The sequence below is a fragment of the Pseudophryne corroboree genome, chromosome 4, assembly GCF_028390025.1.
Source record: "Pseudophryne corroboree isolate aPseCor3 chromosome 4, aPseCor3.hap2, whole genome shotgun sequence".
NCBI classification, from domain to species: domain Eukaryota; kingdom Metazoa; phylum Chordata; class Amphibia; order Anura; family Myobatrachidae; genus Pseudophryne; species Pseudophryne corroboree.
The window spans coordinates 933645817-933660673 of NC_086447.1; the positions used below are offsets into that span (position 1 = coordinate 933645817).

The following is a 14857-nucleotide window of genomic DNA, read 5'->3' on the forward strand; positions in this document are numbered from 1 at the left end:
GAGTATATGCCAGTATTTCCCAAACTAGGTACCGCAGGGCCACTTGCAGGGGTGTCCTGGGTTGGTGGTCAAGGACCAAATCAAATTGTGTACGGTCAATGATACAGACAAAACCAGCGCCAGCGGCTGCCAAACATAAAAATATGAGGACAAACAGAAGCGGCTCCTGTCCCTCACCACACAACTGACCTAACGATGACATATAAACACAATTTACTTCATTTCATATTGTTTTTCTTCAAAATTTCTTAAGAAGAACATTTTGGCCTAGGGGTGCTGACAAAAAAAAACTTCTGATAGTGTAAGGTGCTGTGATCCAGCTACCCGGCGCCTTCTGCTGAACTGAAAGCCCAAATGAGAACTCTCAGTTTTAACAAATTATTATACAAATTATTTAAAAAATATCAACAAACCTTAACACTTAACTGATGATTTTTCCCTTCAAAACTGTTAAAAACATTGTTTTTTAAAATTTATTTTATTCAATAAAGTTTAAAATGTATTTTTCTAAATATTTAAATATTATATTATGCACAGCTGCAGAACGGATCTACTCATCGAAAACGGGGGGGACAGGGGGGGGGGGGGGGGGGCGCAGTCGCATGAAATCTGACCATGCTAGTTAAGTGGTTAAACAAACATGGAATAAACAATTTGTTTTATGATTCTCATCTGTTATCATCATCCTGACATGGGAGAGATGTACCAAGCCTTTTAAGGACGGGGAAGTGTACAGGTGGAGAAGTTGCCCGTAGCAATGAATGTGCTTCTACAGTCGTTATCATCTATAAAGTACATTGTATAATTGATAGGTATACGCTGATTGGTTTCTATGGGCAATTTCTCCATTTATATACACTTGCTCATTCTTTAGCAGGTTTGATACACCTCCCCCCAAGTATCACAGAATGGACACTTGGGGGGAATGTCACCAGTGGAGGCCGGCAAATGTTGCTGACGGCAGTGGTAACTCTTTCCTGTACAGGTGGCTTTAAGGATTATCGCCCATTGATAAGTCTGCCCGATACCTCATCTGAAGTTATTTGCAATGTTAAATCACACCAGACTAAGGGGGACATTTACTAAGCAGTGATAAGAGCGGAGAAGTGAGCCAGTGGAGAAGTTGCCCATGGCGACCAATCAGTATTGACGTAACATTTATAATTAGCATAAAATAACAGTATACAGAGCTGCTGATTGGTTGACATGTGCAACTTCTCCACTGGCTGACTTCCCCACTTTTATCACTGCTTAGTACATGTCCTTCCAAGTCTTGTTTCTGCATTTGTGTTATCGCTACAGATGTGGCACCTGGCACGCGAGGGGCACGCGGGGGGATGTTTGTCGCGATTGCAGCAATAAGGTATGACGACACATCTGTAGCAGTTCCTGTAAAACATCCTACACAAGATAATTATTTATTGTCACACAGATCGGCCATGGCTGGGAATTGTGCTCATGACCCAAGTGCCATGAGGCAGCAATGCTTACCAGTACCAACCATGCTGCCCAATACGTCAACCGTATGCCGACGGGTTTCAGAAACTTGCTGTCTTACCATTCTGACAAGCTTGTACCCGGATGTAATACTGAGCCCCAGGGATCAGGTCTTCCAAAATGATGAACTGTTTCCCTCCGGCTGGGTGAACGTCCATACAACCCGCATTCAGCAAGATGTTATACTCCAGGGGCATGCTGGGATTATACACACCTGGTACAGGGCAGAACACAAAAAAAGGGAACTTTGAATTTAAATTTTAAAAAATGATAAAATGTTATCACTGGGTGTCCTTAAATCTAGGAACTAAAACTAACTCGCAGACACCTGCAACTAGCGGCCCGTTACATTTACCCCCTGGTAGTAATACATCCCTCCTTTTACTGGTACATACTACAAGACAGGACAGACCGCATGGTATTGTAGGTGACGCCTGGTCAGAGACACGAGAAGCCTGATCCACGAAAGAGACACTGATTTCTCCTAGGCCACAACTATGTAATAGACTGCTACAGGCAGTACTGTATATGGGTACTGAGGGTAGAATCTGGACTGTTACAGGCAGTATATGGGTGCTGAGGGTAGAATCTGGACTGTTACAGGCAGTATATGGGTGCTGAGGGCAGAACCTGGACTGTTACAGGCAGTATATGGGTACTGAGGGCAGAACCTGGACTGCTACAGGCAGTATATGGGTACTGAGGGCAGAACCTGGACTGCTACAGGCAGTATATGGGTACTGAGGGCAGAATCTGGACTGTTACAGGCAGTATGTGGGTACTGAGAGAAGAACCTGGACTGCTACAGGCAGTATATGGGTACTGAGAACAGAACCTGGACTGTTACAGGCAGTATATGGGTATTGAGAGAAGAACCTGGACTATTACAGGCACTATATGGGTACTGAGGGCAGAACCTGGACTGTTACAGGCAGTATACGGGTACTGAGAGAAGAACCTGGACTGCTACAGGCAGTATATGGGTACTGAGAACAGAACCTGGACTGTTACAGGCAGTATATGGGTACTGAGAGAAGAACCTGGACTATTACAGGCACTATATGGGTACTGAGGGCAGAACCTGGACTGCTACAGGCAGTATATGGGTACTGAGGGCAGAACCTGGACTGCTACAGGCAGTATATGGGTACTGAGGGCAGAATCTGGACTGTTACAGGCAGTATGTGGGTACTGAGGGCAGATCCTGGACTGCTACAGGCAGTATATGGGTACTGAGGGCAGAACCTGGACTTTTACAGGCAGTATATGGGTACTGAGGGCAGAACCTGGACTGTTACAGGCAGTATATGGGTACTGAGAGAAGAACTTGGACTGTTACAGGCAGTATATGGGTACTGAGGGCAGAACCTGGATTGTCACAGGCAGTATATGAATACTGAGGGCAGAATCTGGACTGTTACAGGCAGTATATAGGTACTGAGGACAGAACCTGGACTGTTACAGGCAGTATATGGGTACTGGGGCAGAACCTGGACTGTTACAGGCAGTATATGGGCGCTGAGGGCAGAATCTGGACTGTTACAGGCAGTATATAGGTACTGAGGACAGAACCTGGACTGTTACAGGCAGTATATGGATACTGTGAGCAGAACCTAGACTGTTACAGGCAGTATATGGGTACTGAGGGCAGAATCTGGACTGCTACAGGCAGTATATGGGTACTGAGTGCAGAACCTGGACTATTACAGGCAGTATATGGGTACTGAGGCAGAACCTCGACTATTACAGGCAGTATATGGGTACTGGGGCAGAACCTGGATTGTTACAGGCAGTATATGGGTGCTGAGGGCAGAATCTGGACTATTACAGGCAGTATATGGGTACTTATGGCAGAACCTGGACAGTTACAGGCAGTATATGGGTACTGGGGCAGACCCTGGACTGTTACAGGCAGTATATGGGTACTGAGGGCAGAATCTGGACTATTACAGGCAATATATGGGTACTGAGGGCAGAATCTGGACTGTTACAGGCAGTATATGGGTACTGAGTGCAGAACCTGGACTGTTACAGGCAGTATATGGGTACTGAGGGCAGAACCTGGACTGTTACAGGCACTATATGGGTACTGAGGGTAGAATCTGGACTGTTACAGGCAGTATATGGGTACTGAGAGAAGAACCTGGACTGCTACAGGCAGTATATGGGTACTGAGAGCAGAACCTGGACTGTTACAGGCAGTATATGGGTACTGAGGGAAGAATCTGGACTGTTACATGCAGTATATGGGTACTGAGGGTAGAATCTGGACTGTTACAGGCAGTATATGGGTACTGAGAGAAGAACCTGGACTGCTACAGGCACTAAATGGGTACTGAGGGCAGAACCTGGACTGTTACAGGCAGTATATGGGTACTGAGGGCAGAACCTGGACTGCTACAGGCAGTATATGGGTACTGAGGGCAGAACCTGGACTGCTACAGGCAGTATATGGGTACTGAGGGCAGAATCTGGACTGTTACAGGCAGTATTTGGGTACTGAGGGCAGATCCTGGACTGTTACAGGCACTATATGGGTACTGAGGGCAGAACCTGGACTGTTACAGGCAGTATATGGGTACTGAGGGAAGAACCTGGACTGTTACAGGCAGTATATGGGTACTGAGAGAAGAACCTGGACTGTTACAGGCAGTATATGGGTACTGAGAGAAGAACCTGGACTGCTAAAGGCAGTATATGGGTACTGAGAGCAGAACCTGGACTGTTACAGGCAGTATACGGGTACTGAGAGAAGAACCTGGACTGCTACAGGCAGTATATGGGTACTGAGAACAGAACCTGGACTGTTACAGGCAGTATATGGGTACTGAGAGAAGAACCTGGACTATTACAGGCACTATATGGGTACTGAGGGCAGAACCTGGACTGCTACAGGCAGTATATGGGTACTGAGGGCAGAACCTGGACTGCTACAGGCAGTATATGGGTACTGAGGGCAGAATCTGGACTGTTACAGGCAGTATGTGGGTACCGAGGGCAGATCCTGGACTGCTACAGGCAGTATATGGGTACTGAGGGCAGAACCTGGACTTTTACAGGCAGTATATGGGTACTGAGGGCAGAACCTGGACTGTTACAGGCAGTATATGGGTACTGAGAGAAGAACTTGGACTGTTACAGGCAGTATATGGGTACTGAGGGCAGAACCTGGATTGTCACAGGCAGTATATGAATACTGAGGGCAGAATCTGGACTGTTACAGGCAGTATATAGGTACTGAGGACAGAACCTGGACTGTTACAGGCAGTATATGGGTACTGGGGCAGAACCTGGACTGTTACAGGCAGTATATGGGCGCTGAGGGCAGAATCTGGACTGTTACAGGCAGTATATAGGTTCTGAGGACAGAACCTGGACTGTTACAGGCAGTATATGGATACTGTGAGCAGAACCTAGACTGTTACAGGCAGTATATGGGTACTGAGGGCAGAATCTGGACTGCTACAGGCAGTATATGGGTACTGAGTGCAGAACCTGGACTATTACAGGCAGTATATGGGTACTGAGGCAGAACCTCGACTGTTACAGGCAGTATATGGGTACTGGGGCAGAACCTGGATTGTTACAGGCAGTATATGGGTGCTGAGGGCAGAATCTGGACTATTACAGGCAGTATATGGGTACTGATGGCAGAACCTGGACAGTTACAGGCAGTATATGGGTACTGGGGCAGACCCTGGACTGTTACAGGCAGTATATGGGTACTGAGGGCAGAATCTGGACTATTACAGGCAATATATGGGTACTGAGGGCAGAATCTGGACTGTTACAGGCAGTATATGGGTATTGAGTGCAGAACCTGGACTGTTACAGGCAGTATATGGGTACTGAGGGCAGAATCTGGACTGTTACAGGCAGTATGTGGGTACTGAGGGCAGAACCTGGACTGCTACAGGCAGTATATTGGTACAGAGGGCAGAACCTGGACTGTTACAGGCAGTATATGGGTACTGAGGGCAGAGCCTGGACTGTAACAGGCAGTATATGGGTACTGAGGGCAGAATCTGGACTGCTACAGGCAGTATATGGGTACTGAGGGCAGAACCTGGACTGCTACAGGCAGTATATTGGTACTGAGGGCAGAACCTGGACTGCTACAGGCAGTATATGGGTACTGAGGGCAGAACCTGGACTGCTACAGGCAGTATATGGGTACTGAGAGAATAATTTGGACTGTTACAGGCAGTATATGGGTACTTAGGGCACAACCTGGACTATTACAGGCAATATATGGGTACTGAGGGCAGAATCTGGACTGTTACAGGCAGTATATGGGTACTGAGGGCAGAATCTGGACTGTTACAGGCAGTATATGGGTACTGAGGGCAGAACCTGGACTGTTACAGGCAGTATATGGGTACTGAGGGCAGAATCTGGACTGCTACAGGCAGTATATGGGTACTGAGGGCAGAATCTAGACTATTACAGGCACTATATGGGTACTGAGGGCAGAATCTGGACTGCTACAGGCAGTATATGGGTACTGAGGGCAAATCTGGACTGCTACAGGCAGTATATGGGTACTGAGGGCAGAATCTAGACTATTACAGGCACTATATGGGTACTGAGGGCAGAATCTGGACTGCTACAGGCAGTATATAGGTACTGAGGGCAGAATCTGGACTGCTACAGGCAGTATATGGGTACTGAGGGCAGAATCTAGACTATTACATGCACTATATTGGTACTGAGGGCAGAATCTGGACTGCTACAGGCAGTATATGGGTACTGAGGGCTGAATCTGGACTGCTACAGGCAGTATATGGATACTGAGGACAGAATCTGGACTGTTACAGGCAGTATATGGGTACTGAGGGCAGAATCTGGACTGTTACAGGCAGTATATGGGTACTGAGGGCAGAATCTAGACTATTACAGGCAGTATATGGATACTGAGGGCAGAATCTGGACTGCTACAGGCAGTATATGGGTACTGAGGGCAGAATCTGGACTGCTACAGGCAGTATATGGGTACTGAGGGCTGAATCTGGACTGCTACAGGCAGTATATGGATACTGAGGGCAGAATCTGGACTGCTACAGGCAGTATATGGGTACTGAGGGCAGAATCTAGACTATTACAGGCAGTATATGGATACTGAGGGCAGAATCTGGACGACAGTGGTCAGTGTATTTCCTCTCTCTATAATGTGAAATGTTATGCATCGTACATAAAGGCTCTCTGGTGTACACTGCATCCTTCTATTAGTGCTAAGAACGTCTTCATACCACTACCTCCTCCCATCCGCCTGTTCCTCCCCTATGCGGAATCTAGGCGCACTTGCGCAACTCAATACACGTGCCTAAGTCTTCCTTTGCGCTACGGAGCATCCCGTGCAAGTGTGTAAATGCAGCACAATGTTCCTAGCACAAGCTGCGGAAAGTCATACACTGTACAAAAGAACAATTTAGTCGTCTGAAGGTGCAGAGCCCTCTGTAATCTTTACATCACACAGACAGCAAGGGGTGATGGGAGCAGCGTCACGGCACCACTTACCATTTGTTAAAGTGGGACTATAAAGCCAGCAGCCTTCGTTATATTTTATGTTTCATTTTTATCTGGTCGGATGAAACGGCACGAGGAAGAGCATATGAACCAATTTATCTTAAGTGCAAATGGCAGTTTTGTTATTTGGTGTCAGAGTTACCATGAGCATAATGACAAGCTGCCACAACAGATTTTCGTGTTGACTAAAGAACAAGGTTCTAGAGTGTTAATATTCCCAGCACAGCGCCTCTCCATAATTTACAACTCAACGCTGATAGTTTATTTAACATTTATGAACTTACAATACAATCAGAAATTCATTATTATCCGTACAAATAAATAGTTGATATTTCACCACCTCTCTCTCTCTTGGTGAGAATTGGGGACATGTCTCAATAAATGTTTTCTCCAGCAATAACTGAAGTACAATTTGTCAGGGCGCCGGGGACCTAAATTATTAAAGTGAAACAGTAAAAAAATTAAAAACTAAAAAAAAAAAAAAACCTTCAAGGCTGGATGGTGGCGTCTTGTATGCGGTACAGAATATTCGGCCTATTTTGATAGTAGGCAGTAAGGGCTTTCAAGCATATATCCCGTACACAACCGATGATTTAATAGAATTTTAATTTTGCTTTTATCCTGAAAGAATATTCTTAACATTAGGGGATTGAGGAGATTCTAAAGAAATTATACACGGGTAAAATGTAATGCCGCTAAAAGATGAATGCAACTTGCATTGGATTAAAAGTGAATTAGGCTGTGTACTTAGGTCTTTGTGTTACGCTGAGTCTAATGTATTCATGCTGTGAGTAGAAGAGGACTGATTGTTGTGTAAGGAGAGTACCCTTTTAAAATACCATTAAAAGTAGAATACAAGTTTATATATATATATATATATATATATATATATATATATACTGTATGAGACGTCTTTGTAGTTTATTAAATTCTACACATTGGAGGTGCAATACAAATTTGAATCCGATTGTCTGTTTGGGCGTTATCGTTCCCACAACGCAAGCTACGCGTCGGTAATGATATCCCTTAGGGGAGGTTTATTAAAATTCTAATTATGTCGTTTTCCTATTTCCCACCTGAAGAATACCTGTGTTACATTTCAGCTTCCTAACATATCGGGAAGTAGGAGAATCAGTGAATGAGTGAGTGAGTGAGTGAGTGAGTGAGTGAGTGAGTGAGTGACTGACTGACTGACTGACTGAGTGACTGACTAAGTGAATGAGTCAGTGAGTGAGTGAGTGAGTGAGTGAGTGAGTGAGGGCTTACACACACACACACACACACACACACACACACACACACACACACACACACACACAAAGAGAGACAGAAGCTGGCAAAATATATACACTTGTGTGTAAGTAGCGCACTTTGAAAAGGAATCATGAAAATTGCACCTCTTGCTGTAGGCAAAACACCCTAATAAGAATCAGCTTTATTGGCCAGGTACACTTGCGTATACTAGGAATTTGTTTATAATGAGCCGTTAATACTTCTGATCGAATCGACTACAGGACATGAATAAAGAAAGGTAATAGGGATGTTTTTACTACCATTCACCTAATATTACTAATGCTGCAATATTTATTCCCACTGATACGATACATAGAACCCAAATATATCAGTTTCTCGTCGTCACCGCAAACAGTATAATGTCGGCGTCCATTTCGCTGGATGGATTTATGTGATTGGCTCAGAGGTTGTATAACCTGTGTCTCTTCATTGCTCCGTCACCTACCCGCTTAGGTTAATCCACCGATTCCATCCATTAAATATTCATACCTTAGGGACGGGGTCTCAGACACTGGGTATTCTGTGGGTTTGCATGATAAATATTAGAGGGACACAAAGCCATTAAGCGTCTTACCAGAGCGATGCAATAAGACCTATTTATTATTATGTGTCGCTACCAATCCACCTGAGCGCTCTGATGGGACGTCACAACCGTTCCATTATTTATTATTAAGAAAAGATTGCGGCTCTAGTTGTCTTGGGATTTTACTCCGTCTCTGAAATCGCTATACTTTATTCTTCATGTGTGTCCTGCCCATTGTGTTTCCTTTATAACATTCTAATATGTTTTCAAGATCACTGAGAAGATGGAATAATAGGTTTCATGCTAAGTTATGTTTTACTTTAATTATTGTCTTCATTTTAATTAAAGAACAGGGAAATCACAACATACTGTAACAGTAAGGTAGGACGACAATTATCCATACTATATGGCACCAAGGGTAGTTCTGGTAATCCGATTAGGTACCCGGACATCTATTATATGGGTGTATGTACAGTTGTACACTAATGGTTATGAGTTCCAGAACATCCCTGTTTTTCCAGTTTTTATTGCAATTTAAGCACTTTAAATCCGTTGAATTAACTGAACAGGTGCAAAGGTCAGCGGGAAAGGTTAGCTTAGCAAAAACCGAATAATAATTAGTTATAAAGAAAGACCTTTGCAGGGACGCAGTTATGTGCAAATAACTTACAGTTATTCTGCAGCAATGATAGAGAGGCACGTCTGGGCCAGAAGGCATAGCCAATGGGTTACTAAAAGAAGGTCTTATGGACCGAGGAATCAGAATGTAAGTCCTTCATCACGCAGGGATTTTGTACACTGTCCAGCGAGCAAAAGTAGTTCCTCAGTGTGTGGCAGCTTGTAACACAATACAGGTTGAGTCTCCCTTATCCAAAATGCTTGGGACCAGAGGTATTTTGGATATCGGATTTTTCCGTATTTTGGAATAATTGCATACCATAATGAGATATCATGGTGATGGGACCTAAGTCTAGGCACAGAATGCATTTATGTTGCATATACACCTTATACACACAGCCTGAAGGTAATTTTAGCCAATATTTTTAATAACTTTGTGTATTAAACAAAGTTTGTGTACACTGAGCCATCAGAAAACAAAGGTTTCACTATTTCACTCTCACTCAAAAAATTCTGTATTTCGGAATAATCCGTATTTCGGAATATTTGGATATGGGATACTCAACCTGTAATACTTTGGGGGGGGGGGGGGGTTGCTATCTAATCAGCCCCGATATACCGGCTCATGCCGCGGCTTATCGGGGATTTTGTTTCACCTGCCTCCGGCAGACGAAGCGAAATTCCCGATAACAGCCCCGTTTTCATCCGAAAACTGGGCTATTTCACCCGAAAACACACAGGTTTCACTGAACCTGTGTATTTTCGGGTGAAAATGCACTTTTTTACGGCCGGTCAAATCGAATAGGCCGACCGCAAAACCCGAAGATACATCGGGAGTTTTTACTCCAGATGTCTCTCCGGGGGCTAATTGAATACCACCCTTTCTCTGATAAGTGACCCAACATTTATTTATAATGTCTTAGCAATATTAGGCTGGATGTTCAAAGCATAATGCATCAGCAGAATAATAATAATAATAAAAATAACAACTAGCTGGTAATGGTGTATAAAGGACTAGAGAACTATTTCTATTCTTCAGTATTCCTGCATATATTACATACAGTACTGGTACTGGAGGACACTGTACAGTGCGGCACAACATACGAGCTTGCCTATCTGCCTTGTATATGGATATCATAATGTAAATATTCTTTGGTTCTAATCTGTACAACATTTTAAATATACTGATCCACAGACAAATGCATACGTGTGTTTTTAGCGTGACAGATGTTAAATAATTTTAAAACGTATGTTGTGTGAGGCCTGCCAAACATGCTATTTACATTGCAGCATATAAAATAGTATAAATATAAAATAATGTAAAATTTGATTATTTAGTAGATAGGGATCTTGTGTGTGGTTCTTGGGTATGTTTTTTCCCCACAGTTTGTTCCAAGAAAGTTTTAGATTAGCAGTGCTCTGCCATACAAAGGGACATGAGAGCTCTGATTGCAATGTGGAGCTGAAGGCATGTAAGAGGACATGTGGGGGCTCTGACTGCATGTTAAGAAAGATACATGTGGGGGCTCTGACTGCATGTAAAGATACATGTGGGGGCTCTGACTGCATGTAAAGATACATGTGGGGGCTCTGACTGCATGTTAAGATACATGTGGGGGCTCTGACTGCATGTAAAGATACATGTGGGGGCTCTGACTGCATGTAAAGATACATGTGGGGGCTGTGACTGCATGTAAAGATACATGTGGGGGCTCTGACTGCATGTAAAGATACATGTGGGGGCTCTGACTGCATGTAAAGATACATGTGGGGCTCTGACTGCATGTAAAAGATACATGTGGGGGCTCTGACTGCATGTATTGATAGTTACATGTGGGGGCTCTGACTGCATGTAAAGATACATGTGGGGGCTCTGATAGCAATGTGGAGCACATGGCATGTAAATGGGTGTATCGGGGTTGTAATAGTAATGTGGAGCAGATGCATTGGCGTTTCTATAATGGGTGCAAGGGGCGGGATGTATTCAAATACATCGCCGCCCACCGCAGGGATGCCAATTGCATATGTACTAACATTAGCGATTAACAATGCAATGCGGTGACAGAGACCCCCGCGATACCTGTCAGAAGGTCTCCGTCACCTCCCTGGGGTCTCGCACCGGCAAGCAGGCAGACTTGAGTCCCGTGCTCCTCCTCCCTGCAGCTGGAAGGACCTCCGGCTGTGTTGCTAGGGGGAGGAGGAGTTTGGGTTCCGGGACCAGGGCTGCCTGCACACAGGTATTCCAGGGGGAGGGGGAAGGCGTGAGCGGCGCGGGGCGGCAGAGGGATGCGGTAGCCAGCGGTAAGAAGCCCATAGGCTTCTATAGGGTATTGCCATCAAAAGATGGTGATACCCTTGGCTGCGAAAACCCGGCGGCTGGGTCTTAGTACATATGAAAATGCTGTAAAATCCCTGAAAACGGTGGGTTTACCGTATTTTCCCTTTAGTACATCCTGTCGAATCCCATTTTCCCTTTAGGACATCCCACACGGGCCCCTGGGTTCCCATTTTCCCTTTAGTACATCCCACACGGGCCCCTGGCTTCAGGGGGACCCACACCGCAGTCACTGTACCCATGTTATACTTACCTTTCCAGAGTCCCGCGTCGGCGCAGCAGCTGCGGCAAAAATTGCAGCCAAAACGGTCGGCCGCGCATGCGCAATAGTGAAATTTGTCTCCAGATCATGGTGGCTGGAGCTGATGGCATGTAAATAGGCGGCCTGAAATCTGAGTAAATGATTGTAATTTTAGGTAAAGGTGGTAACCCTAATTGGGGTGGATACAATCCCTAATAATGCTCTTCACCAGGGCCGTAACTACGTGTGTGCCAGGTGTGCCTGGCACACAGCGCAGTTGCCCTGAGGGCGCAACGGCCAGCGGCATGTAATGAGTCAAATTGACTAATTACATGCCGCCTCTGCTGTGTGCGCCGCGCTGGGAAGGAGCGGTTCCTTCATCCCAGCATTCACAGCGGCGGCGGGCAGCCAATACGGAAGGAGAGGGGACTGCTGCAGCGGAGCTACTACCAATTACATAGCGCTGCTGCGGATCCAGTCCCCCTCCCTCCTCCTCCTTCTCCGCTGCCTGCACCAAGGAATCTGTTAGCACGAGGAGCCTGACTGCCAGCGGGGAGAGATGGTAAGTCTCTCTCTCTCTCTCTCTCTCTCTCTCCCTCTCTATTTCTCTATCTATTCTGTCAGCATCAATGTGTAAAAAGGGGGACGCTGGCTGCCGTAATGTGTAAAAAAGGGGACGATGTCTGCCATAATGTGTAAAAAGGGGGACGCTGTCTGCCGTAATGTGCAAAAAGGGGACGCTGTCTGCCGTAATGTGTAAAAAGGGGACGCTGTCTGCCGTAATGTGTAAAAGGGGGACGCTGTCTGCCGTAATGTGTAAAAAGGGAGACTGTCTGCCGTAATGTGTAAAAGGAGACGCTGTCTGACGTAATGTGTAAAAAGGGGACGCTGTCTGCCGTAGTGTAAAAAGGGGACGCTGTCTGCCGTAATGTGTAAAAAGGGGACGCTGTCTGCCGTAATGTGCAAAAAAGGGGACGCTGTCTGCCATAATGTGTAAAAAGTAGACTCTGTCTGCCGTAATGTGTAAAAAGGGGGACGCTGTCTGCCGTAATGTGTAAAAAGGGGACGCTGTCTGCCGTAATGTGTAAAAAGGGGGACGCTGTCTGCCGTAATGTGTAAAAAGGGGGGCGCTGTCTGCCGTAATGTGTAAAAGGGGACGCTGTCTGCCGTAATGTGTAAAAGGGGGAAGCTGTCTGCCGTAATGTGTAAAAAGGGAGACTGTCTGCCGTAATGTGTAAAAGGGGACGCTGTCTGCCGTAATGTGTAAAAAGGGAGGCTGTCTACCGTAATGTGTAAAAGGGGGACGCTGTCTGCCGCAATGTGTAAAAAGGGAGACTGTCTGCCGTAATGTGTAAAAGGGGGACGCTGTCTGCTGTAATGTGTAAAAAGGGAGACTGTCTGCCGTAATGTGTAAAAAGGGGATGCTGTCTGCCGTAATGTGTAAAAAGGGGACGCTGTCTGCCGTAATGTGTAAAAAGGGAGGCTGTCTACCGTAATGTGTAAAAGGGGGACGCTGTCTGCCGCAATGTGTAAAAAGGGAGACTGTCTGCTGTAATGTGTAAAAAGGGAGACTGTCTGCCGTAATGTGTAAAAAGGGGATGCTGTCTGCCGTAATGTGTAAAAAGGGGACGCTGTCTGCCGTAATGTGTAAAAAAGGGGATGCTGTCTGCCATAATGTGTAAAAAGGGGACTCTGTCTGCCGTAATGTGTAAAAAGGGGGACGCTGTCTGCCGTAATGTGTAAAAAAGGGGACGCTGTCTGCCGTAATGTGAAAAAAGGGGAACGCTGTCTGCCGTAATGTGTAAAAAGGGGACGCTGTCTACCGTAATGTGTAAAAGGGGGACGCTGTCTGCCGTAATGTGTAAAAAGGGAGACTGTCTGCCGTAATGTGTAAAAGGAGACGCTGTCTGACGTAATGTGTAAAAAGGGGACGCTGTCTGCCGTAGTGTAAAAAGGGGACGCTGTCTGCCGTAATGTGTAAAAAGGGGACGCTGTCTGCCGTAATGTGCAAAAAAGGGGACGCTGTCTGCCATAATGTGTAAAAAGTAGACTCTGTCTGCCGTAATGTGTAAAAAGGGGGACGCTGTCTGCCGTAATGTGTAAAAAGGGGACGCTGTCTGCCGTAATGTGTAAAAAGGGGGACGCTGTCTGCCGTAATGTGTAAAAAGGGGGGCGCTGTCTGCCGTAATGTGTAAAAGGGGACGCTGTCTGCCGTAATGTGTAAAAGGGGGAAGCTGTCTGCCGTAATGTGTAAAAAGGGAGACTGTCTGCCGTAATGTGTAAAAGGGGATGCTGTCTGCCGTAATGTGTAAAAAGGGAGACTGTTTACCGTAATGTGTAAAAGGGGGACGCTGTCTGCCGTAATGTGTAAAAAGGGAGACTGTCTGCCGTAATGTGTAAAAGGGGGACGCTGTCTGCTGTAATGTGTAAAAAGGGAGACTGTCTGCCGTAATGTGTAAAAAGGGGACGCTGTCTGCTGTAATGTGTAAAAGGGGGACGCTGTCTGCCATAATGTGTAAAAGGGGGACGCTGTCTGCCGTAATGTGTAAAAAGGGAGACTGTCTGCCGTAATGTGTAAAAGGGGGACGCTGTCTGCTGTAATGTGTAAAAAGGGAGACTGCCGTAATGTGTAAAAAGGGGACGCTGTCTGCCGTAATGTGTAAAAGGGGGACGCTATCTGCCGTAATGTGTAAAAAGGGAACGCTGTCTGCCATAATGTGTAAAAGGGGGACTCTGTCTGCCGTAATGTGTAAAAAGGGAGACTGTCTGCCGTAATGTGTAAAAGGGGGACGCTGTCTGCCGTAATGTGTAAAAAGGGAGACTG

General features: G+C 45.8%; 1 protein-coding gene across 1 annotated transcript in view; it reads right to left on the bottom strand.

Annotated features, from left to right (window-relative positions):
* Positions 1-14857, bottom strand: part of USH2A (usherin) — a 1656840-nt gene that overhangs the window by 221370 nt on the left and 1420613 nt on the right. The window contains exon 61 of the mRNA XM_063919430.1: positions 1559-1711. Coding sequence (XP_063775500.1) covers positions 1559-1711 — 153 coding nt within the window. The remainder of the gene's footprint in view (positions 1-1558; positions 1712-14857) is intronic.